Below are 25,869 nucleotides of genomic sequence, written 5' to 3'. Positions count from 1 at the left end.
ACGCTTGAGGGTTCTGTATAATTTCCTCAACGGCGTGTGAAGTCTACCAATCCGCACTTGGCCAGCGTGGTACGGTGGTGGTACTACGGCCTAAGCCCTTCTCACTCTGAGACCCGTGCCCTGTAGTGGGCCGGTATTGGGTTGATGATGATGATGATGATGATACTAGGCTCCACCACTTATTAGCTATTGGGCTAACTACCCGTCACTACGGTCTGAGGGTTCAAGCTGTCCTGATCCCCTCCTCGTTAGCGCGGGGCCTCAACAATCGGTTGGGGTGGTTGGTAGACGTCCAAGGTATACAACGGGTTCCCCGGGCGTCCAACAAAGCCAACAAGAGGGACACCCCGTTGTGGTTATTAGAGGGGGGAGTCCCAAATAACCTCCGTCCCGCCCAAGGATCGTCCAAGGATCGGAGGTAGCAATAAAACTTTTCCACCACGACAAAAAAAAGGCTCCATTACTTGCGGATCGACATATATATCCTTTTGCACCAATGCCAAAGCATCCTCTAGTAAATCGTTAAGCAATCTTTCGGCAATGCCCTTACATGATAGCCTTTACTGAATAAAATGCACATCTACTTCTATATATTGCAATCCATGATAACTGAATGTACCTTCGTAATCTTACACAGTCTACTAAAGTATTCTTTGCTGAAGAACATTTACTTGCATCTGTTGCAATCTATGGCGACTGAATGTACGTAATCTTTCAAACTACTAAAGCAGAGGCGCCTTACCCTCGAAGGGTAAGGCGCCTCTGAAAACCCAAATTCTTTTAAACCTCAATTATTATCGCCAGCCTTATTAATATCCTGTCTTATAGTAGAGTTTAGATCCGCTACTCTACTAGATTTCGGAGTGACGGCCTCATATTCTGATCTGAGTTTAGTCAAATATGAGTGATCATTATTACGAGCCTTTTATTAACCCAATGCTGGGCACTCCGATGTTATCAAAGCGGGGCCTACGCTGTTGTCCGCGCCAGTTTATCCCAAGGCGGGTTAAAGGGCTTTAACGAACGACGACGTTTTGTCGACTTCCCTGGCGCTGTGGTCTTATAGATGAGGGATCCTGGGATTGACCCCCCGCAGGGGGAATTTGAGAATTAGTTATTTCTGAATATTCCCTGATCGGGTGGGAAGCATTGACCGTGGCTTTTCGAGTTACCACCCTAAAGAGAAAGATGTGCAGCTAAGCAACGTAGTGTTCCGGTACGATTCCCGTAGAAACCGATTACGGTGATAAGTTAAATATTACTAACTGCCATACCCTGGCTACCCTGGCTACTAAAAAAAAGTCTTATTACTGAGGTAGGCACTCTTTTCACTTTGATTGCGACGGAATGAAATAAATAAATATACTACGACAATACACACATCGTCATCTAGCCTCAAAGTAAGCGTAGCGTGTGTTATTGGTACTATGATTATTTTTATGAATAATAATTGAGTTCCAGCTAAGTTTGTTGTGGGCTCTTCTTAGACCAGGGCGCGTTTGGAACCCTCGTAGCTTTAGATTTAAGTTGGCGAACGAAGTTATCACCATCCCGTTACAATTATGTAAAAAATATGTATGAACGCTTCATAAGAGCCTGTGATAGGCCTACATGAATAAAGAAATTTTGAATTTGAATTTGAATTTCAATATACAATAAAATACTTATAATATACAGATACCCACCCAATCACTGAAAAACATTCACGTTCATCACACAAACATGTCTATGTCGGTATAAAATTAAAAGACAATTTTAAAATGTTGAATGCAATCGTCCTCTCTGACTGCATTTATTAAATCCAGCGGGAACTGTTACTTTTCCCAAGTTAAAAAATAACATATCCGGTTTCAGGAAACAGGACTCTGTTAATATATTTTTTCTGGCATGAATATTTCATGAACCACAGATCTGTTTACATTAACCAAGCTCATTGTTCAAGCGTCAGATGATATACTTTCCATTGATTGAATGATTCATAGCTTGCTTAGATATAAATCAAATGTTCACCGTTTTGTTCGCTAGGGTGGCCAAAAGTACTGTTTTTCGATAATGTTTCCTTTTTTGCGTCAATGTTCTGCAATGGTAGCACATAATGCCAAATACGATGTTGCAGGTTTAAGTTCAATACATGTGGTCTACTAACATTTCAGTCTCAAATAAAACTTCGTCCTGGAAGCAAGAGAAAAAAACTTAACTCTTAAGCGTTACACCATCTGTTGCCTTGCAAATGTTTACACAACATTAGCTGTAATTTATAAAATAAACACTTAAGTTACCTATTACTGATAAAGCTGGTTTTGAAAAAAAAGGTGAACGAACAATATACCCCTGAAAACATACAGCTTTGATAGCTCCCAGAACCCCAATGATCCGTTGCTTATTTAGTCTTATAATAAGCTTAACAATTTGTTAGTAAAGCAATTTAAGGGAAAATATACTTTATTAAAACAAGAAAAACGAAAGTGAGAAAGTAACCTTTTCAAAACATAAATTCGAACAGATTTGTCCAAGAATGGAATCCTATAATAAAAGATATGATGGTGAACACAATGTCGAAGTAGGATTAAGCGTATTTCCATCTGAGGAGTTTTATCATATATCCATTTCAATACAGTGTTTAACATAAACGTGACCAGGAATCCACGTGTCATACAGTCTTACAACTCCCGTGCTATTTCACAATTCAAATACATTTCCTGGCAGTGGACAACATAATGGAAAATTTTCTTTTCATCATTAATTTCATTAGAAACCTAATCGGGGATATGGTTGTGAGACACGTCCACCAAATTTTCATTCTATTATATATTAGGGCCGTGCTGCAAAGCTTTTATACATTGATCCCACCTGACATCGGTAATATCAGCACGCATAGATTTTAATGATTCTGAAATTGTTTAATTAAACCTTACGTTTTGTGATTAATAATACAATTCAAACAGTTTTTAATGTATTTTATATTGCGTAAATATGGGAACCAGTAAAGTGAACGAATACGCTTCACCGTTTTATCGAACGAAAATAAACGTCATAACATTTTATTATCTAGCAGATGCAATTCTTTGGGACCATCCATCGCCGGTGCTAAATCCCTTTTTTTTTTTTTAAGCGTTAAGTCATCTGTCGATTTTACAAATGTTTACACTACGTCAGCTAAAAACATTATCTTTTATTTTTATTTGTTTTATTTTTATAAGACACTGCCCTGCGACATGCTAGTAACACGTCCTGTAACGTGCCTGCAAAAATGAGCCAGAGGCGTAGGTGTCATAAGCCTCATGGACACTTTTTGGCTTGGTGGACTGAGGTTATGTGGGTCGCCCGCTCGTAAAGGGATACCCCCTAACTAACTAAAAATCAAGACGGCATGCCCATCTTGTTCGCTTTGTTTGACGTCCAGGGAACCTGTTGTATATTTCATGGACGAAAAGCCTCATGCATTACACCGGCATTGTATGCATATTTACATCGTTAGAATCTATCACCCCCAGTGATACACTGTATACATAATAACACAAAAAAAAAAAAAAAAATTGTCTGCAGTGCTCGGCAATCGCGTTTTTTTTACTGACGTCCTTATTAAATGATCTTAAATGGACACCGTCATGCATGTTTGTAGATGTCCGTTTTTATTCTAATGTTATTCAAAAATAAAGACCCGAACTTTTTATAACTTGAATTAAATAATTGTCTTAATGAATGAATAGTGTTCAACTTAAGTATATAAACAAATGTATATAATATACTTATACTAAAAGTTCAAAGCCCATGAATTTATTTGTTTGTCTCTTACTAGTAAATAAATAAATATAAATATACGACACGGTACACACTACGACAGTACACACTTCGACATCTAGCCCAAAAGCGTAGCTTGTGTTTTAGGAACTAAGATGACTGATGAACATTTTTATGAATAATATACATAAATACATATAATATACAGATATATAATATACATGCCATCAAGTAGCATTGTTGAATTACAGGCACATATGGCTTGACACCTAGCCTCAGATTTATAGACATAGGGCGGCACAGTATAGGAAGTGTGTCTTGCATGCCCTGCAAATATTGCTCAGTTTATAGGTGATGGTTTTCCATCTGCTCAGTCCGTGTCAATTATTACTATACAAAAACAAAAGAGTGTGTGTACTTATATACACGCGTTAGAAGTTATACTTCTTTGGCGTATGGAAAAAAAATAACTAAAATGCAGTATCGTTAATCGCACTAACGATAAATATTAAAATTAATCAAAAAGGTTTTATTAACGTTACAATATTTATTTATTCGGACTGTTACGAAACACGTGTTCTAAATATAAAAATACTAGAATATACAAATTGAACGTAGTTATCGATTTTCATGCCACCTAGAACTGACTTTACGACGTGAAATTCAGGTGTCGGTGTGCGCGCGCATCATAAAAATTCACTCTCAGCATTTTTCTACATCGCGCCAAAAGAAGTATAACTTCAAAAATGTTTACGTGCTCATCTCAATTATTAGTACTTTATAAATTACGTCTACTAATAAAGCCAAAGTTAACCACAGCCGCCGACCTATCGTCACAGCATGGCGGCTTAGTTCTCAGCAATCTGCCGACAAGATGAGGGTATCTTGTCGGCAGATTGAAAATGAAGCCACCGATAGTGTAGTTTTTTTTTTGATAAGTCGTAGTAGATGCGACGCGAAGGCTTGAGAGCGTAGACTTCTTAAAACTTACATAACTTATGGTTACTCTATTGTATGCAATGTCGAGGTCGGTTAAGCGTGATTCCAATTGAATCTGTCGCTCGCGCAAACAAAAATGACCTTTATCGTTAAACTGCTAAGAGTCACCGGCAATTGTCATAGCTAAATAATATCTCTATTTGGCACTGATGCTTCTTCAACGCAGTTTATGCAATTTGTTATGCGTAATGGAATGCAGTTGAGTTGATATATTTTTTTTATCACTATTTATACAGGATGCTTTTTTTAAGATTAGCTTATAGTTCAAGAATGCATTCCCGATAGGTCGCGAATGTACGAAGTAACTTTGAATTGGCGTCGCTTTACGAAAAAAGCATATTTGTTGTGTGCTTGCTCTAGTAATTAACGATTGCATTTAACTACATTACGATATCAACGTACATTCTTGTTTATAATTTGAGCTAAGTATGTTTTTTAAATAAATAAAAAAAATCATACTTCCTTGTTTTAATTTGACAGACGTAAAAAAAGCATTCACTCGGCGGCCGGGTTATCATCACACGTGATGGTAAGTGATGTTGCAGTCTAAGATGATGCCGGGCTAACATTTTAGAGCTATGGCAGTTATATTAAACCCACAAACCCAGTCGGTTTTCTACTTGACATCATACCGGAATGCTAAATCGTAGGGTGGTTACTAGTTACGGTCGAAGCCACACAAACAGCATGATGACTTACAGGACAGTCTTTGTGGTGAGGGTTTATTCTGTGGTATTACTTATTATTTGACTACAGAAGTAACACGGCATGTTGTTTCTTTAATACCTACTCCAGAATAGCCATGAGAATTTTGAAAAACTGTCCTATGATGATCGGAAGTATCTACTATACATCCAACAAATACCCTATTTTTGCAGAAATTAAAGGCTCGGTTTCATATAAATTACATGTTTTAATTTAAAAAATTATTACCCGCGAGAACGCTTGACGCATAGCAGATTATTAATTTTGGTATTATAACAGATACAGTTGAATTGAGAACCTCCTTTTTTTAAAGTCGGTTTGTAACTTAGCAACTGATATTTTAAAATCACAAAGTACTTGACATACGAAAAGATTTTCTAAGTTCGTGCGGTCCAAAATTGTGTTTTAAATACAGACGTGACCTCATAATTTTCGGCGTTTCACCTGTTATGGTGGGTCGCTATATATTGTGCATGTATATATTTAGCAATTTTGTTTATTGAAAATAAATACCAATCTCACTTCATTTAAAATTTCATAATAAATGAATTCTTAAATCATTAGACAAATATAATATTTTAGCGATTCTTTGTTGTTGTCATCATGCCCATTCCGAAAGCGGTGATAGCTTCGTGTTCATTTTCTTCGAGTTCCCTTTCGGGGTAGGATTGAGACAGATCACCTAAGACCTTTCGGAGTAATGTGCGTTTTTAATTAAAGCAATTGAATATCAGTAAAATGCTTTAACCTGCATGCCTGAGAGTTCTCTATATTATATTTCTGAGGTGGACTAAGGCCTTAATCCTTCTCATTCTGAGAGTAGACCCGTACCCTGTACGGGGCCAGTAATGAGTTAGTAATGATAATGACGATGATAGAATTCCGCAAAGCAACACCTTCTATTTTAGGATTTCAATGGTTATTACACTTTGATTCACGTGACAGGAGTTCTCGATAGTCGTTTACTTTTTGTCGCCCGCCTGTGACCTAGAAATAAACGAGTAAACTTTCGATTTTTTTTACATACCGTCTTTGTCTGTAGGTATACTCGTAGATTCTTTTTATAGTCGAGTAATTTGTTATTGACTTTTTCGCCTTTATTTCTTTTAGCTTTAGTGTTTTGTTTGCAGGATCAGCATGACCTATTATATCCTGATTTTTCTTATAAGGATTCTTTGGGAGAGCTACGGAATGTTTCTTAATTTATTTATTTAATTTACTTGCATCCATGCCTTAACATAGTCATGAGGCCCTGTCAGGGCGTAGCTATAAGAAACAGTTATTATTATTACAAATACAAGATTTCAGGATTCTAATTAGTGTGATTCCGTCCATAGTGACAGATTGCATAAGATTGTCTCTAAAGGAGCAATAGACTACAAGTGTGCAAACAATGGAGATTGCTCCAAAATCATCATTAAAGGCCCACTGCTGGCAGTGGCGTGCACTTCATTCATGCACAAAAGCACTGCATACCCTAAAATTTTTGTATAACTCATAAAGGGGAAGGATATGCCTCTCCTCATGTCAGAGAAGTAATAATAGAGCTTTTTGTGACAGAGGTCGTCCGGGGAAGTACCTACTACCGCCCTTGCTTATTTCTGCCGCCAATAATCATTGCTGTGTTCTTCTGTTAAGTGCGTGGTTGCCGGTGTTATAGAAGGCATATGGGCTAGGCTGTGTCCATCGACCTAAGACGTAGGGGCTCAACCCTACGTCTTAGGTCGATGGACACAGGGTGGCGCTTGGTAGGACATACTCCTTGTATGCCCTTCTTATGTTTACCATCCGCTCGGTCCGTGAGTTATTACGATAAAAAAGAGGCTTATAGAGGATAGATACAGCACGCTACTCTCATGTGGGTTGGCGGGCTTTAACTATTATTATCTATCACTGATATGAAGTTAGGGCCTGTGCATACAGGGTACGCACAGGCCCTAAGCGGGTAGATGATATAAAATGATAATCTGATGATGATCTCCAATAAGAGTTATAAAACCTAAAAAGTAAGTATAGTAAAAGTTATAAAAAGCCTTAAGTTTTTATAGGTCTTACTGGAGATTTCCTCCATTTTATGTCATCTGGATACCCTGTGTACGGGAGCAATGGTGATACGCTCATCCGTAACAATAGGAAGATCTTCCTCCGAGCGGATGATTGTGCCCGGGGACCAAGGTCCGAACATTTATATTTGGAAGTTGTATTTATATAGTCAATTTTTGTTAGCACTTCGCTAGCGCGATGCAGTGCACTCCGCTTTACCATGTATGAACGCCACTGCATATCAGTGAATATAACTCTAGGGTGGTATTGAGCTTTTCTTACAGCAAAACCCCAAAACATATTTTTATTCAACACGTGAATCGAACCTAGTACCTCTTAAAATATAGCAGGCCATAGTAGTAGAACTCTTCAACGACTAGAACATTGTTACAACCAGACAATAGTTACCTTCAGCAGTTATAATACCGAAACTCAAAGATGTCGATTTTATATTTACTTATTCACGTATGTATATCAGTGGCGTGCACAAGATTATTGACCATAATGAAAAATCCTCTTCCTATTCGAGTTATATTAAATTTTAGGGGTAGGCAGTGCATTTGTGCATATATAAAATGCACGCCACTGATATAATATATGTCTCGAAATGTACATTTTCTGCGTAGAGTTTAAAGTGACGTAATGAGGCTGTGGCCCGTGAGTGCTACCGCTCTGACGCATCGGCACACGATTACCTACCGTCAAGGGGACCTTGTAACAAAAACAAAAACATTACTTACGCTTCTCAAGTGTCAAGGACCTTGGAGTGGGAACATTTTATATGGCTTGTCAAGCTTAAGGCTGTGTCATATTACCATGTGAAATCTGAACATTATTCGTGTGGATGGTTCGTTTTATCTTTAAGATACGTCCAAACCGCGATATCTTATTTTTTGAAGTTATACTTGTTTTGGCGCGTTAGGGAAAAATGGTGAGAGTTTATTTTTACGATGCGCGCGCACACCGTCACAAAAAACTGATACCATGAAGTTAGCTGTAGTCAACATTTTAGTTTTTTTAAAAAAGGTTTGACAGTTGACTTTCAATAATTCAAATAATACCTTTTTTCTATTGTTAGCGTTGTTTTTTCTACAAACATAGCATAGGGCGAAAGATACAATTTTTGAAAAGATTTTTACGCCAAAGAGTATAACTTCTAACGCGTGCGCAAAGTACACACACGGTTTTTTTAAATTTAGAATATATAAGTCTTCGAACAGTGAGTGTTGCCAGTGATGATTTACGGATCTGAAACGTGGTCGCTTACTATAGGCCTCGTAAGAAGACTCAAGAATCACTCAGCGGGTGACGAAAGGAGCTAGGAGTATCCCTCCGTGATCAAATCAGAAATAAAGAGATCCGTGAAGAACTAGAGCTACTGACCTAGCTTAGCGAGTCGCGAAGCTGAAGTAGCATTGACGGGGCACATTGCTCGGAGAACCGATGGACGTTAGGGTACCAAGGTGCTGGAATGGACACCTCGCACCGTTAAACTTGACGTTGGTCGGTCCCCAATGGGTTGGATAGATGACAACTATCGATTTTCCATTAACCGTTGTAAGCGCGTACACTGTGCTTGCGTGCCTGCGTGTGTTAGGAAATGATAAACTGTCTGTCTGTGTATCTGTCAAAGAAAAAGTATAGGATCTATGGCGGGTGACGCGAGTTTGACAAGATCGATTGGCGGGAAAGAAAAGTGAAGACAGATTTAAATTCAATTCATTAATTAATTGAGAAAAGGAGATTAAGTATAGTATTGTGGATACAATTTGGGAAAAGATGATTTGTAATGGAAACGATATAGTTAAGGAAACATTGTTGTGACGAAACAAGAGTCGTATGTATTGGTGATGGAGTTGAGATAAGTTGTTGGTACTATGTTGGTACCTGATGTTGCATCAGATAAGTATATCTTTTATATCCTTTTGGTTATTCAGGTATCATATATGGAGCCCTAGCATTATTTTATACAGATAGTTTACGTAGCAGAGGTTGCTCTATACAAACAACTTGTTCCAAAAGTCCTGATGTTATAAGTGATCATAGTAGTTATGTTTGACCTGTCTTATATGTCTTGTATCAAAGGGCCTAGCGTTATTACATATGACAATGATGACAATGTTGTAATTGTGTTTATAAGTCTTTTTTTAATTGATGGAATAAAAGAGCTATGGTAGAGTTTCTTGCCAGTGGTCTTCTCTGCCGAAGACAGCATTCCGAACTGGTAGTTGAGTCATTTAAAGATGACAAGTAATATGAATTATAGAGAAGCTTAATATACAGTATTAGAGTCGGTCCAGTTGTTTTATTTTACTCCTTGGGAAGACAGGGTTATAAATTACAGACCCACAACACTGCTCTAATGCAGGTTGGTGGGCTTTAATGATATCTTTTATAAAATAATACCTTAATCGTAAGGAAGAATAATATTAATGATAATAAATAATTACTGCTAAGAAACTAGGTATTTAGCTTCAATAATACTGTTAATTAATAAAAGATCTAAGTGCCATCCTGAACATTGTTAGTATTGAAGTTAATATCTGAATATCTGGTACCCGACTACCATCCATCCCTTATTTTTTTAGCACGTGCGTGTGTGTGTGTGCGCGTGCACGCTACTCGTTAGTGTGCTTAAAAAGATTGGGAACCCCTGCACTGGGCTATAACCACTCCACCCTACGGGATCGGAACCCAGAATATCAGTAGGTTGCCGTTTCCTTCAAGGAACTTGTTAGGTGAGTATATCAGGTTGCGAAGATGTTTATTATTGTTCTAGGGAAATCCCCGCGACTTTTCCTTCTTCGATCAATGAGTGTACGGTTATTAATTATCATTATATATGTAGCGGTCTCCACACAGATAGATGGCGCTACAAAAATCCTGCATCGCGCTAGCGAAGTATTCACGAAAAATGCGTATATATACAACTTCCAAAAATGAATGTTTGGATCGAGCACGATCACCCGCTCGGAGGAAGATCTTCCTATTGTTACGGTCGAGCGTATTACCATAGCTCCCGTACATATATAAGTTATTATTTAAAACCACTGCTCCGTGCCGAATTGTGACGGTTGATACGGTTGTCGCCACCCCTTCTCTTCCAGCACGGCTAGGACATTCAGGAGACGGAAATCATATCATGCTATGAGTTTTAACATAAATGCCATATCCGTAACAGGTTAGCCCGCTACCACCTTGAACTGCATCAAAGCCTGGATAAGTACCAGGTGGGATTGCAGTCAAGGGCTAACTCGTAGAGGAATGAAAAAAAAACTAAATGTTTAATTAAATGTCCCATTATGAACGTAGTCAATCTAAAATCTGTCAATGATAAAAAGGTAATTTTAATTACGCAAGCAATCAGCTCACGTGTTAGGGCCAGCTCAGACAGCGAGATATGCACGCATATGTGGATTTATTACCGTACGAATTTCCGAATTTTACGATTGTGTGACGCGTGTAGCCGGCGACTTCTATATTTTTTGGTGTCGTTTGTTGGAATGAAATGCCGACCTTGCATCGGAAAACGCATCGAACGCAGAAACTGCTACGTTTTTTCCACAGATCAGCAGTCCGATTCACTAATCGTTCGAACCAGTTTTTAACAAAATAAACTCGTAATCGGATAGCGACAATTGTCAACTCATCGCATATTTTGTATGGGGATAACAGGTGGCCACCGCTAACTAAAACATATTTTTAGGACACTTGTAAATTCAAATTTCATATATTTCAAGTAGGCCCTCTTTATAAGCACTTTTGAAACGTCCAGTATGTATGTTTTTAGTGACTCTACCACGAAATATATATCCATGGCCGTTGAAAGTCTGTGTCCAACTGAGGTAGATTGCGCTGAACGTTAAAAAATTCAGACAATGTGAATAAATGACCAATACATTGATTCCAATTCTAAAAATCTGTCTAAAATATAGCTCTGTAAATCTGTCTAAAATATAGCTATCCTCTTCCTAAAAATATATTAAAAGTTAAATTGAAGAATATATACATTGCTTTTAGAACTTAATTTTTATTAGTCTCGATATGAGTGTACAGCAGAATCGGTTCAATTTGAGTTAGAAAAGTCCTGGGCGCAGTTTGTCATCTGTCTGCGTTGACCTTTATGCAAATGAACGCAAATTTCGCAAGTGCAGTATGCATTTGACCGTTTTGGGAGTGCAAAACCTGTTTTCGTAAACCGAAGCTTGTCTCCACTTTTTTGGGAGGAGTTGCGACTCATCGTACTTTAAACCCAAGACACGAAAAGCCTCTCTTAATGACAGTCGTGTACGTCGTGTTGTCTAAGTGTTATTTTTTTAAATATAGTGCGTGCTTGTGTTACTAAGTGCGCAATGAATGCAACAATGGCGTTATTATTTTCCAGCTCTTACAAGGTAAATTATTGTTTTTATAATAATATCTTTGTTACGTATTAGCGGATTCCCGCGATTTCCGCATTTATTAAGGTATCATACAAATCCCTCGCAAACATTTGCTTTTCCCCATATTATCGATTTATGTGCTAATTTTCAATCAGATCTGTTTATCTATCTCTCGCCTTTGCTAGTTTGAGTTTCAAAAAACATTATTACTATTATTATTATAAAACTCATTATTTGTATACCACAACATTAACATATACAAAATATAATAAAAACTGGAACATAAAGAAAAAAGTAGAATACAAAAGGTTTCGCTAATAGTGAGCTCTGACAGCAACCTTTGAATTAGGAAAGAAAAGAAGAGGAGAATAGACAGCTAGTGGTACAATTTTAAAAATACATACATGCGAATAGCTACATACTAATACATAAACTAGTGTACACAAATAGATCAAAAGTACATAATATAACATAAGTAATAAACATAAATCTAATATTAAGGAAGTTTGCTATTGCAACCTTTTGCTTTAGTTATAGTTTGTAAAGTAAAATTCAGTTTAACACTAGACGCGCGGGAACTATATATTTACCGGGATATATAGCCTATATGTTAATCTAAGGTAAAATCTACTTCAATTAATTACCTAATAAACAACAATTATTCATTGTAAAGTCAACATCTCCTGAGGATGCTCCGACGAAGATCTGTTTGGTGAAGTATAGGGATTGAAGAAATTATAAATTAATTACACCATACAGATTCTCCTGCTTTTCGCGGACTATAGCAAATAAAGCTTAATCTTATATCTTTAAACGAGCAATTCTTGTTTATATATAATTGGAATTTTGGAATCGGCTCCAACGATTTCCGCAAAGTAACGCCTGCTTCTATCCAATCCTAATTTCAGTTAAATCACTTCAGTAGTTTTGGCTTGAAAGAGTAACAAATGTCCAAAAATCCATCCATCCATATATCTTTATATTCAATCCTCTCAAAGTTCTACTTCTACAAAATTAGTATCACTCCGCTACCGGTCTGCATAGGCTGGATGGCAACGCTATTGTCCTAGCTAGAATGCAGAAGAGAACCAAGTTGGTCAGACCTCGCAAGCAACGTAAGATCTCCTTACCTAGGCCATATTGCGACGCGGTAGCTACCGACTGCTTCGAACTTTCATGATGGGGGAAGTTTGCGTAAAAAAAGAGTAAAAACCTATATTTCATATTAAGCGCCAAGTTTTATTGTAGGCGCGTCAGGTACGTTCGAAACTTTCGACCCGTGTGTTGTTCGAGCCTCGTACGGGGCACGGCTCATTTCCGCCACGGTCTAGCATAAATCATCCATTATTTTCTAAACTTCGGTCTGCCATAAGATGCATGACGTAAAATAAAAGAAAATATTTCTATAACTTGTAATATTTTTTTATCGTCATTGACATTGTGTTTAATGGGATGACTCGTAATTATGATTTGTAACAAACAATAATAATTTCCGATAAGCGGCAAATGTTTGTGATAAAGTGGGTTTGCTTTAACTGTCTGTAGTCAGGTCGGAAATGTTTTTTTTCACATATTATATAAGTTGTATTCATGTGTATTAGCTAATAATGAATAGGGAATTGTTGGTCCCACGTGGCGAGAATGTATGTCGTATTAAATTAAAAAAAAAAAACGATTTACTATTCTCATGGTATGTTTCGATACATTAATTATTTAAGAAGGCCACATAGCTAGTATAAGCAGGAGACATTTTTCTCCACTGGGAAAGGAAATAATGTTTTTCTTATCCCACAGATAACCTATTTATTGATTGCAAAAACCTTATACCATCTCAATTATAAAGATAAATTTCGTCCACGCACATCGCATCACACATCGTACCGGCACGCTATATTGCTTGGCAGCACGTCTTAGTCAGTAGGGCCTAGGGTATGTAGCCACAGCCACCAGAAATAAATCTATATTATTGTTAGTTATTTAAACAACTATTTATTATAAGAGATATTAACACATAGTTATTTAGTGCAGTTATTAGAGCTCACTAGAAAATGATCTTTAATGTCAATGAAGAATAATCGCGGGGATTCGAAAAACTATTTTTTTTTAACGGCGCGGCAGGCGGCGTTCTTTTTCTGAAACGCGCGTGAATGAAAATGTTATTTTTTTGAAATGCATTAAGATATCACGCATCGAACAGTTGAAATGCGGCAGTCTGTTGAGTAAATCCTTAGCGCAGAAAGGATAAAAAACCAAAAAGAAGCGTTGTTATGAAATTCAGTCCAAAATTATATTAAAGTTATTAGGACATTGGGTAGTTTAGTGTTGGCAATAAAGCTAACTGTTTCATAATCGTTTAAATAGAGGGAATAATGGCCAACTTTAGAGTATTTTACGGAACATGTTACAACATCGTTTACTAACCTAGTGTATTGTAAACAGCCGCAGAGTTGCATGCGGCCTTGAATTTGGCAAGTAGAGCGGACTGTTGGCGCCTTTGAGACCCTGAACTTCATCACGGTATTTTAAACTGTACTAGTTTGAAATTAAAGTAAAAGAAATAATTATATGCTTTTTTGTACCACGTGTACTTAATGCTGATCGTATATAATCAACAATCCCTTTTCGTAATAGCAATAAGAAAACACCCGGTTAACTTTGTTATGCCTCTATTTAGACCAACGCGCGATTGGAATCCTCGGAGCTTTAGTTTACGAATGTAATTATCGTCGTAATCTCACTACCGCTGACACATTTTTTATGTAATGTGCACATCCAAAGTGCCTTCGATGTGCCTACTTGAATAAAGATATTTTTAACTTTGTAAAGCGGTTGTGATAGCCTAGACCGTTGTGGATGAGACTTCAGCCTCTCTAACAGGGGGACCGAGTTCAAATCCTGGCCGGTACTTTTAATTTTACGCATTTATGTGAATTTAAAGAAATAAGATACATATCACTTGCTTGATCGGTGAAGGAATACATCGTGGGGAGTTCTCCATTTAGTTTTTAAAGGCGCGTGGAGTCTACCAATCCGCAGTTGGCCAGTGGATTACGGCCAAAACCCTCCTCATTTCTGCTCCTCCTGGTAATCATATGGTGATAGAGCTGCATGAATATAACTGGTCATCGTCGGTAATGATGATTATGATATAAATAACCAGCTCATTACAGGACTCGGAAACCTTACAGCCACCACCACCCCAAAGGGTTCTATTACTTATGTTAGTTTTCCTTGTTTCAGAGAGACGACCGTTCTCTGCTCGCGCAGTTTTTCTTCGCTGACGACGCTCTCAACATGATAGCAGCGGAGTTGGACTCCTTCGACGGTCGCAAGGACCCCGAGAGGTGTTCCACGCTGGTCAACCAACTACGGCACGCGCAGGTCTGTAGAACATATGCACGCATTTTTTTAAAATTCATTTCTTTTGGCGCGTTAGGGAAAAATTATGAGAGTAATTTTTACGATGCGCGCGCACACCGTCACAAAAACCGACACCCTGAAGTTAGATATAAGGTTTGACAGTGTACACTGTACACTTTCAATTGTCAAAGTCTGCGGGCGCATCGCGGTGATTAAATTGATTCAATTGTACATAAATCTCAAATTTTAATATTGGTTGTCCGATAATGAGTCTATTAGTATTCCAAATTTATTTATGTTTATTATGTCCATTTCTTTAATTATATAGGAAATTTTTTTTGTGATATTTAAATAAAATTTATTTAACTAAATAATGCATTATTATACTAAATCTTTAAATGTATTAAATACCTTTTTTCTATTGTTAGTGTCGTTTTTTTCTACAAACGTAGAATAAGGCGAAAGACAAAATTTTTAAATAGATTTTTATCTTGTTACGCCAAAGAAGTAAGTATAACTTCTAACGCGTTTACATGAGTAGGTCCCCAGTACACAAACGTTTTTTTTTTCTTCTAAATATTGGATAGAAGCAGCTGTTACTCTATGGGGGTCCTATGATATACAATTGTCATTATAGCTTAATTTGCATAGTCCGCAAAAAGCAGCACTTAGTTATAATTGACGGACCATACAGATGGCCCACCTGATGGTAAGTGTCGCCTATAAACAGGGCACGTGCTAAAAAGCGCAGCCCTGGGCCCTGTGCCCCTCAACCTGAGGCTTCGGTGTTAAGCCGCAGGTGCCTGTAATTACACGCCTTATCATATTCGCGTGTTATTGAAAATAACTGAAAAAAGTGGACTACGGCTAGTATCATCATCAACAGCCCACAAGCGTCCACTGCTGAACATAGGCCTTTCCAAGAGCGCGCCACCACTCACGGTCCTCCGCCTTTCTCATCCAGCCGCTTCCAGACACCTTAAGGTTCATCCATCATGTGTCCAGCGGGCTGGAGGTCGTCCCACACTGCGCTTCCCGATTCGCGGTCTCCACTCCAGAACACGTCTGCCCCAACGGCCATTTAACTTGCTTATCCTTCGGTGACCTTGGTTCTGCTTCCGGTTTCGTCGTTGCGAATTCTATCCCGAAAAGAGACTACCGACATAGATCACGTCGTAGCGCGTTGCGACTTGACTTTACATTTGTGGATCAGGTCGACTGTCAGTATCCACGTCTCCGCTCCATATGTCATTACAGGCAGGACAAACTCGTTAAAGACTTTCGTATTTAGGCATTGGGGTATCGGTGAATTGAACACTTGACGCAGTTTACCAAAAGTTTTTGATAAACGGCTAGTGGTCTATAATTGATAGTTACAAAGCATATCATGTACGAAGTAAGAAGTACGATCTTTTGTGACGTTATCTCATTGTTCGTACGAATGTCATCGGAAGTTGCCTGCGGCATTGAGGGGAATTAAAGTGTTGTAAAAGTAAAACAGAAATTGTAGGTCGTATATAATATACTTCGTCATCATCATTATAAACCCCACAGAACAAAGAACATACAGAACCCTCATTCAGCCATTATTGCATGCAGTGCATTGTGTCTAAAAGCAGTGAAAAAGCACCGCGCACGTCTCACTTCACACCCAGGCCGCGTTATGTAGCTAGCTCGTGAACTTTTGCGATTTTTCCAATTTTAAGGTAAACGTTTGGAACATTAGAAGTAAACTAATTACTGTCAACTGCTAAATGAACTGAAGTGTCTAACCGCTTGTTCGATACACTTCTAGAGTGGAGTAAATAACCAATATGGTGGACTGCCTAAGCCATCCTCATGCAGAGGGGAGACCCATGCCCCGTTGTGGGCCGGTTGTGGGCTGTGATCAACCCATTACCGGCCCACAACGGGGCATGGGTCTCCCCTCTGCATGAGGATGGCTTAGGCAGTCCACCATATTGGTCATGTGCGGGATTGGTAAACTTCACAAATATTAAAGAACTTTGTGGAGAATGCAGGCATGCAGGTTTCCTCACGATTATTTTATGCAGGTTATATGCTGTTATTATTATGAGATTATGCATTCGGACTTATTTCGGTAAAAAAAAAAAACTGTTAGTTTAACCGGGGTAAAAAGTTTCCTATGTTCATCTTCGGGATGCCAGCTAATTCTCTGCCAGATTTAGATCAAGATCCGTTCAATGGTTGAGCCGAACGTAGGTAACAAACCAGCAAACAAACAAACGGACACACGTTAATATTATTCATCATCATCATCATCATCATCATCATCATATCAATCTATTGCCGGCCTACTAAAGGGCACGGGTCTCCTCCCACAATGGGAAAGGGTTAAGGACATAGTCCACCACGCTGGCTCAGTGTGAATTGGTGGACTTCAACCCTTTGACGGCCCATTATAGGGCACGGGTCTACTCCCAGAAAGAGAAGGGTTTATGCCGTATTTCACCACGCTTGCCAAATGCGGATTGGTGGGCTTCGCCTTCAAACGCCCTCGAGAACATTATGGATAGCTCTCAGGCATGCAGGTTTCCTCAACATGTTTTACTTCACCGTTACAGCAAGTGATATTTCATTGAAACGCACATTACTCCGAAAAGTTATAAGGTGCATGCTTGGGGCTCGAATTCCGGCCCCCTAAAGAGTAGTCGAAGCCTTACCCAATAAGCTATACTTAATAGTTCATATTATTTGTATGGGATAATTTGGCATAGATAAAAAATATTCCACTATTTGCGGCGTCTCGAATACCTAGGTACCTACTGAGTCGCGATCTAACTAATAAGGCATTGTAATAATTGCATATCGTCTGTAGCCACGCGATTAATCATAATAATTGAACGCTTATCGCGATAAAGGAAGTTGTCAATTAGAACAAAGCCGATTACAAAAGCAGTTAGTCATAGGTTTAGATACGAAATCGTAATCAATATAAATACAGATAAAAAAAAACCGTGTGTGTAGTTCTTTGGCGTAACAAGATCTTTTCAAAAATAATAGATTAAGGTGACTTAAACTACGTGTGTAGAGAAAACGACAATTACAATAGAAAAAAGGTATTGTTTGACTTATTCAAAGTCAACTGTCAAACCTTTTTTAGGAAAATTAAATGTTGACTATAGCTAGCTTCATGGTGTCGGTTTTTTATGACGGTGTGCGCGCGCATCTTAAAAATTTAATCTCACCATTTTTTCGCTTTTTGGCGCTTTAGCGCCAAAAATTCAAATTGAAATTCAAAATTAATTTATTTTAAGTAGACCTGTTCGAAAGAAAACTAGTATAACTTCATAAAAATTCCTAATGTTACATACATTAGATATTCTTTAAAGAAATTTTACTATCTGTATCAATAAACTTTTTTCATTTCAATCGGAATCTGTACACCTTGCACAAAATTAGTACGCTTGCAATCGTAGACGTTTTCGACTACCAATACGCTGTAAAGTCAGATCAAAATGTAACTTATCACTATTGCTTTAAAGCTGGAAATTGTCAAAAATTCACCAGATAATTCGGCAACACGTTTGTTAAATAAAAGCCAGAATTTGAATTTAAAACAGAATTTGCAGCTGTACGACGCGAGTCATTAGGTCCATTTTGCTATGTCGGTAACGTTTCGATACGTGAAGGCGACTCCACGTTTGCGAATGTGCAAATCGTATATTATATATATAAGCCTGCGAGATTTTTTTTTTATTAATAATTGATTGACCAAGCAGATGGTAAGTGGAAAACCGCTGCCTAAAAACAGAGCAACACTTTGTTGGACATGCAAGGAACACGAAATGGTAAATTTTATCCCGGGACAAAAGGTTCCTGTAGGATTTCAAAATAAATGCTGACGGACTCGCGGGCTACATCTAGTTCTCTATACCTTATGAAAAAAAATATTAGAGACAAGCTGTCTCTTCGAACTTCGTACCGCGGTTTCTTTTTTTTTTTATGGATGTTATATTTTAATGCTTATTAGGAATCCAACAAATCAAATATCATAATAATTGGTCCAGCCGTTCTTGAGTTATAAATGGTGTAACTAACACAACTTTCTTTAATATATATAGATAAGTCCATCCGTCCGTCCATCCGTTTTTCTGTCAGCGCTGTATCTCATGAACCGTAAGAAACAGAGTTGAAATCTTGAAGATTTTAAGACGCTCATGTTGGTAATTTGAATATTCTGCCAAATAATGTTTTGGGGCGATACCCTCTGAATACGGGGAATGCCCTCTTGATAATGATTTTATTTTTATTTTTTATTCTTAAACTTGCCTGCTCTGCGTCTTAGGTGTCAATGCACTTTGAAATATTCGTATTTAGATTTTTTGACGTAATCGATAGTTGACATTATACCTAGTATTTTAGGCTTTGTGTGTTTTAAAACAATTTATAGATGACCTATTTGGCGTCTTTCCATGGCAGATTACCAGGAAACATGTGTTTTGAAAAAATAACATTACATTCGATTTTGTATGAGGAATTTAATTGATAGATTTAAAAATTAATTAAAAAATTCCTGGCAAATGATCAAATTAAAACTTTATTCAATTAACCTTCAATGTGAAGTTAAAAACTAAAGCTATTACCTTACTTCCGTCCATCGCTTAAAGCGGTTCAAGTTATAATTCTCATATCTAACATCAAGGCGTGAATGGTTTTATTTTTTTTATTTTTATTAATAAGTCGGGAGTGTGCGTAGCTATGTTTAATGTAATGTCACATTTCTTTTTTCACAACTCAATATTAGCATCAAACTGGAAATTTTTTGTGTGATGATCATGAAAGGTTTTCAGCGTTGGGGTGTTTATTTGTATATTTTAAGTGAGTATTTATGTATATTAATCATTAAAATATACATCAGTCATCTTAGTACCCATAACACAAGCTACGCTTACTTTGGGGCTAAATGAAGATATGTGCATCGTCGTTGTATATATATAAAAATAAACATAACTTGATTTGTAAATTACATTATGGTATAAACTGTCTGGGGTTTTTTACATTTTTTTATTGATATATTATTATAGTTAATATATAATTGCAATATTATTTATTTAATGAAAAATATATTTCATTTTTATGTTAACATAATACGGCGTAACAAAAACCCAATCGGGTTTATCCGTACACCGGTATTCATCGTTCAGCGTTCGGAATTATAAGTAGGTAAAGTATTTTAAAGCTACATACAAAATTTGACGGGTAGTTCAAAAAAAAAAAAATAATGATCGCGTTTGAACCAGTTCCACATATCGCACTTTATTGTTTGAGTAAACTTTACACAGGATGTTCCAGCTATTTATTAGTTTGAAAGAAAAATGTCTTAAGTTATTTAAATTGTCTTAAGTTTCTCCTTTATGTTTTTGTTATTGTTTTGTTAATATAATAGCACTGGTAAGCGCAGCGTTGGTCGACCCCCAACTAGGTGGACAGACGACATCAAGCCGCTGGACGCAAGTGGCTCAAAACCGTGGTATTTGGAACGCCCTACAAAATACCTATGTCCAGCAGTCGACCTCTGTTGGCTGATATGATGATGATGACTCTTAATAATAATTGTAATAATAATAATGATAATAACAAAATGCTTATGTACAAACCTTCACAGAAATCGTAAAATATCATTGCATATCTTTTTTTTATCTCTGTAAGGACACAACAAACGCAATCACGAATTGTTTTTATTGAACTTTCATGGCGTTGCCGGTCGCACGTGCAAGATATGGAAGAAAGGGCAACAGATTTTTGGAAAAATCGGTTATTCTTCTTACCCGCTCTATGCTTCTTGCCCGGGTCTGCCCTATACACCCCTAATCAGTTACTCGGCATCGTACCACTACGCTACGTCGCTTTGCGGAATCTCTTTGTCAATGGTATTGTATCTACCAGGACTAGACGAGAGAAAACTCAGTATTCAATCCGGGACCTGCCACTTCTAAGACCACAGTGGTCACCACAGGGAGGTCGTCACTGCAATAAAGCTTTTCCACCACGTCAAACAAAACAAAAAATAAATGGGTGGGCGTCACTCGAAGTCTTTTGAGACAGGTGAAATCCTCCAGCTACCTACTACATCTGAATCACTAAAATTAATCTACAATTCAAAATATGGCCACGTTGCAAGCAACTCGCACCGTTTCATCAGTCAGGCTTCAATGCATTTGGTTATAAGTATAAGTTACGAAGTGATTGCATTCTGTTTGCAGCGTTCATTAATTTCGTTGCGCTATAACAAGTAACAGATCTTGCATGCTCCCAGGAAGGCGAATTATTTTATGTAGTTGTAAAGCTTTTTGTGACAGCTTTACTGCCCCTAAGCAGCATTGTCGCAATGCTTTGTTCCGGTCTGAAGGTCCGGCCTAAGCGTCTCGACTCGCGTGTTACAAGTATGTTTCCACCTTAAGATTTGTCTCTTGGGTGTGAAATTGGGACATGATTGACGTTGCAGGCAGTGGTGTGCATTGCATATATGCAAATAAGCAGTGCATACCCTACCCTCAGGGTCTTACAGAGCCTTCAGATAGGACCATTAAAGTTTTCTATCCCTATATCGTAAAATTAGAAATCATTCGCAAAGGAAGGTGTGTACCAATGATACAAATATCCAAAAAAAAAAGTTGATAAAGTAACACGTATGTTTAATCTATATATATAAAAGAGGATGTTTGTATATATGTCATCGATAAACTCGAAATAAATTTGACCGATCATTATGAAAATTGGTATGCTTATGTATTTTTTCACGTAGAAAACGAACATGCTATGTCCATTGATGTAACTCCCCACCAGGCGGCGCTGTCAAGTATCGACTTCCGCCCCGTTCAACCGATTGTCATAAAAATTGGTATGACCATGTATTTTTCCACGGAGAAAACGAACATGCTATGTCCATTGATGTAACTCCCCACCAGGCGGCGCTGTCAAGTATCGACTTCCGCCCCGTTCAACCGATTGTCATAAAAATTGGTATGACCATGTATTTTTCCACGGAGAAAACGAACATGCTATGTCCATTGATGTAACTCCCCACCAGGCGGCGCTGTCAAGTATCGACTTCCGCCCCGTTCAACCGATTGTCATAAAAATTGGTATGACCATGTATTTTTCCTCGGAGAAAACGAACATGCTATGTCCATTGATGTAACTCCCCACCAGGCGGCGCTGTCAAGTATCGACTTCCGCCCCGTTCAACCGATTGTCATAAAAATTGGTATGACCATGTATTTTTCCACGGAGAATGTAAATATGATGTCCATGTTATTAAATATCACCATCATATAGCGCTTCAATGCATTAAGTTCTATAGCGATCAACTGATTCAAAATTAATTAGATAGGTATTCAAAGAGAAATGAATATATTTATCTTCCGAACATTTTGGCTGCGTGTTTGTACTTGATGGAGAAATAACTTTATTATTGGAAGTAGGTGCTAGGTAAGTACCTACCGCTTTTCTAAAATAACAAAAATAAGCAGTAAAATTTAAGGACATCGACCCACCCACCGACGCAACAAGAGAGGTGGTAGGTACCTACGTATGTTTTTCATGTATGTCACCAAGGCATCGTTACTGCGAAACGGATGAATTGATTTTGATTCAGTTTTTCTTATTTGCAAGGTGACTTGCAAGCCATAAAAACAACAAAAACAATTTTGTGTTCTAACCTTTCATTAAATAAAATCTATTTCGGTGTTGTAACTTTTAAGATCATCGGTTCCTTTCTGCTTGGTTAAGGGCTGTGAGCATGTTCCACAGGTCAAGTGGATTCGGCTGTGATACTTTAGCAAGTTGACATTGCTCAAGCGTGGTTAGTTGTTGATGTGGGCGGCTTAAAGTAATGAAACATGGCTGGTGGAACACCGCGTGCGTGCTGAGACAATTTTAAATTAAAATCGTTAACACACAACACTTCAAACTTCATCTGTTTATACTTGCCAGTTTATTAAGCGATATTACATTATTTTATTAACATATAGATACGGTCTTAGTTTTTACTTCTTTAAGTTTTATATATCTACATAATAGCGACCTACCCCGGCATTGCACGGATAGTTATAAATTTAAATATTTTATTTATTTAAAAAAAGACTTTTTGTGACTTACATCCTACCCTATCCTACTATCCTTCCTATCGTATCCTATCCTATCCTATCCTACTAATATTATAAATGTCAATGTAAGTTTGTTTGTTACGCTTTCACGCAAAAACTACTTAACCGATCCTCATGAAACTTTGTACACATATTCTCGGAAGTGTTAATAGTAATATAGGAAACTTTTTATTCCGACATTATGCTTAGCTCTCCTTTGGGAGAGTGGATGAAAGTGTTTGACGATTTTACAACATAACTCCGACAAATTATAACCGATTTAAATAATTATTTTTGTACTACAGACGTTGTAATATGTGTTTAATTTTGCCCAAACTGTGGTTGGAGATAGAGGACAGAACTCCTTAGCGGACAGCAGCAAACCTAATTTAAGGCTTAGTGATACTGAATAGTTTAATTTTTTTTAGAACTACAACTTATTTAATGGCACATCAAAAAACAAAATCAGACGCAGACGAAGTCGCGGGCAACAGCTAGTAATATATATTACGAAAACTATTCTTGGCTAAGTGTCTTTGTACAAACCAATCGACTATTTTGCTTTCCTTGGGTTTTATTGCCCAATATACGTAAAGTGTGGAATGATAAAGGATATTGTGATCTTAATAATTTTCATAAAGCCGCTAAAAACATGATATGTTGGAAAAAAATATTATCATCATCAGTGTGCTTAGAAAATGCTGCCGAATGGTGTGTCATAATTTTGTGACGTAAATCAGGGTATGTACTTTTATTAAATCCGCAGTAGATAGACGATAGTATTAAGAAAGAAGATTATCAATCAAAAATGTAACTTTCGTTAAGTAATTTGATTAAAAACTGACATACCTAAAATCTAAATTTTAATTTTACTTTATGTTTGTGCTAAACACCTTGTGCTAACCCTGGGTTCACGGGCTATGCACGTCACTGGACTTGCAGGACTTGTTTCATGCATGCCCTGCGAAGAGTTGCTCTTTTTATAAGCGTTGATTTTCCACTTTGCATCAGGTCGGCCATTTCCTTGGTCCAATTATTTCTTTAAAACAAAAATTTGAATAATAACGAACCTTGTTTTTCTTTATAAACTTTTGTTTTCATTATTATTATTTTTTTTAACGATAGGCCAGTGCTTGACGGCAATCATGCCCATTAGAAAGCAATGATGAGGACGTCTAGGTTGGAGCACGCTTGCCTAGAAAAAGCCTATTCACTCTAGCCTTGAAGGTACTCAAATTATACGTGGCAGGAAACACAGTTGTCCAGGGTGTATATTAGTATATTTTATCATTGATCGCTCACTTTTGCTTGTCATCGTCTATCTCTTCTCGCCAGCCTTGGTGGAAGCTCGACGTAAGTATCGCGACGCGCGTGTTACAAGTATGTTTCCACCCTAAGATTTGTCTCTTGCCAACACAATAATATTATGTTTATAGTGAGTATAGCATTATATGACATAATACCTATAAATGACAACAATATGCATCTTTGCATAATACATTTTATATTACGAGTGTGTTGTGATAAAAAGACCTCGTGAAGATTGCAACATTGTTGCTAGTAAGGGTCGCATTCTCAATATATTTTCCGGGACATTTCAGTTTTTTGATATTAAAAAATAACTGTATACTATCCTAACGTAGTTTAACTAAATAAATTGGGAGGTGTTTTTGTTCTTCCATTTGTCAATAATTTTAGTGCCTTATCATAGCATACACAGTACAGAGTGCCCTTCGCTTACAGTATGCGTTCAGGATGCTGATGGGATTGCTTCGGTCTTACAGCGCGTCAGCGATGTTTGCCGAAGTAAATATAGATTTTTGTACACGATCATGCGAAAACGGTGTACATCCTTGGCGCGCGGTTCGGGCTAGTTCCAGCGGCCTTCTGAGGGCACTTGTTGCCAGGATTGATTGTCAGTACCTGTGCCATTGCTGCATGGTACACGTGCTTTCCATTCGGGCATGCCAGAAGGGTTTTATATAAACTATTTTGTTAGGCTAATTTGACTAATATTTAACTTTGTATTGTACTAACCATTTGGCATTCCCGTTTTAAATTGATGATTATTATGTCCGGGATGCGTTGTTCAATTCCTCTGGTAGGTACTCCCAGATTTCCCAGCCCCCTGGCAACCCTCTTGGCAATAGCGATGCATGTTATAAACTACACCCTCTAAAAAAATACTCGACTATTATATAACTCAATATGAATGACGGTAACCTACCCCACAATTCCGGGACCTTCCCTTCAATTCCGGGACCTTTCCTCCAATTCCGGAACCTTGCCTCCAATTTCGGGACCTTGCCTCCAATTCCGGTACCTTAACTCCAATTCCGGGACCTACGTTACAATTACCGGACCTACTATACAATTTCGGGACTGTCCCTGATGTCCCAGCTAATTGGCAACCCTATTGCCACTAGTAAAATAAACCACGTGTGGACAATGCCCTCCATGAGATAAATAATATGAACCCAATACACGAACTGATTTATTAGATGACCCATATAACTAATTGCCGACCT

At 37.7% G+C, this 25,869-nt stretch overlaps 1 protein-coding gene across 3 annotated transcripts in view; it reads left to right on the top strand.

Annotated features, from left to right (window-relative positions):
- LOC120634208 (lateral signaling target protein 2 homolog) overlaps window positions 1-25,869 on the top strand; it is a 55,967-nt gene that overhangs the window by 12,026 nt on the left and 18,072 nt on the right. For all 3 annotated transcript variants that reach the window (XM_039904675.1, XM_039904676.1, XM_039904673.1), the window contains exon 2: window positions 15,111-15,251. In XM_039904675.1, the coding sequence (XP_039760609.1) occupies window positions 15,111-15,251 (141 nt within the window). The remainder of the gene's footprint in view (window positions 1-15,110; window positions 15,252-25,869) is intronic.

The sequence above is a fragment of the Pararge aegeria genome, chromosome 23 (genome assembly GCF_905163445.1).
Source record: "Pararge aegeria chromosome 23, ilParAegt1.1, whole genome shotgun sequence".
NCBI classification, from domain to species: Eukaryota; Metazoa; Arthropoda; class Insecta; order Lepidoptera; family Nymphalidae; genus Pararge; species Pararge aegeria.
Note: the sequence above shows the minus strand (reverse complement) of the source record. Positions and strands in the feature narration are given on the sequence as shown.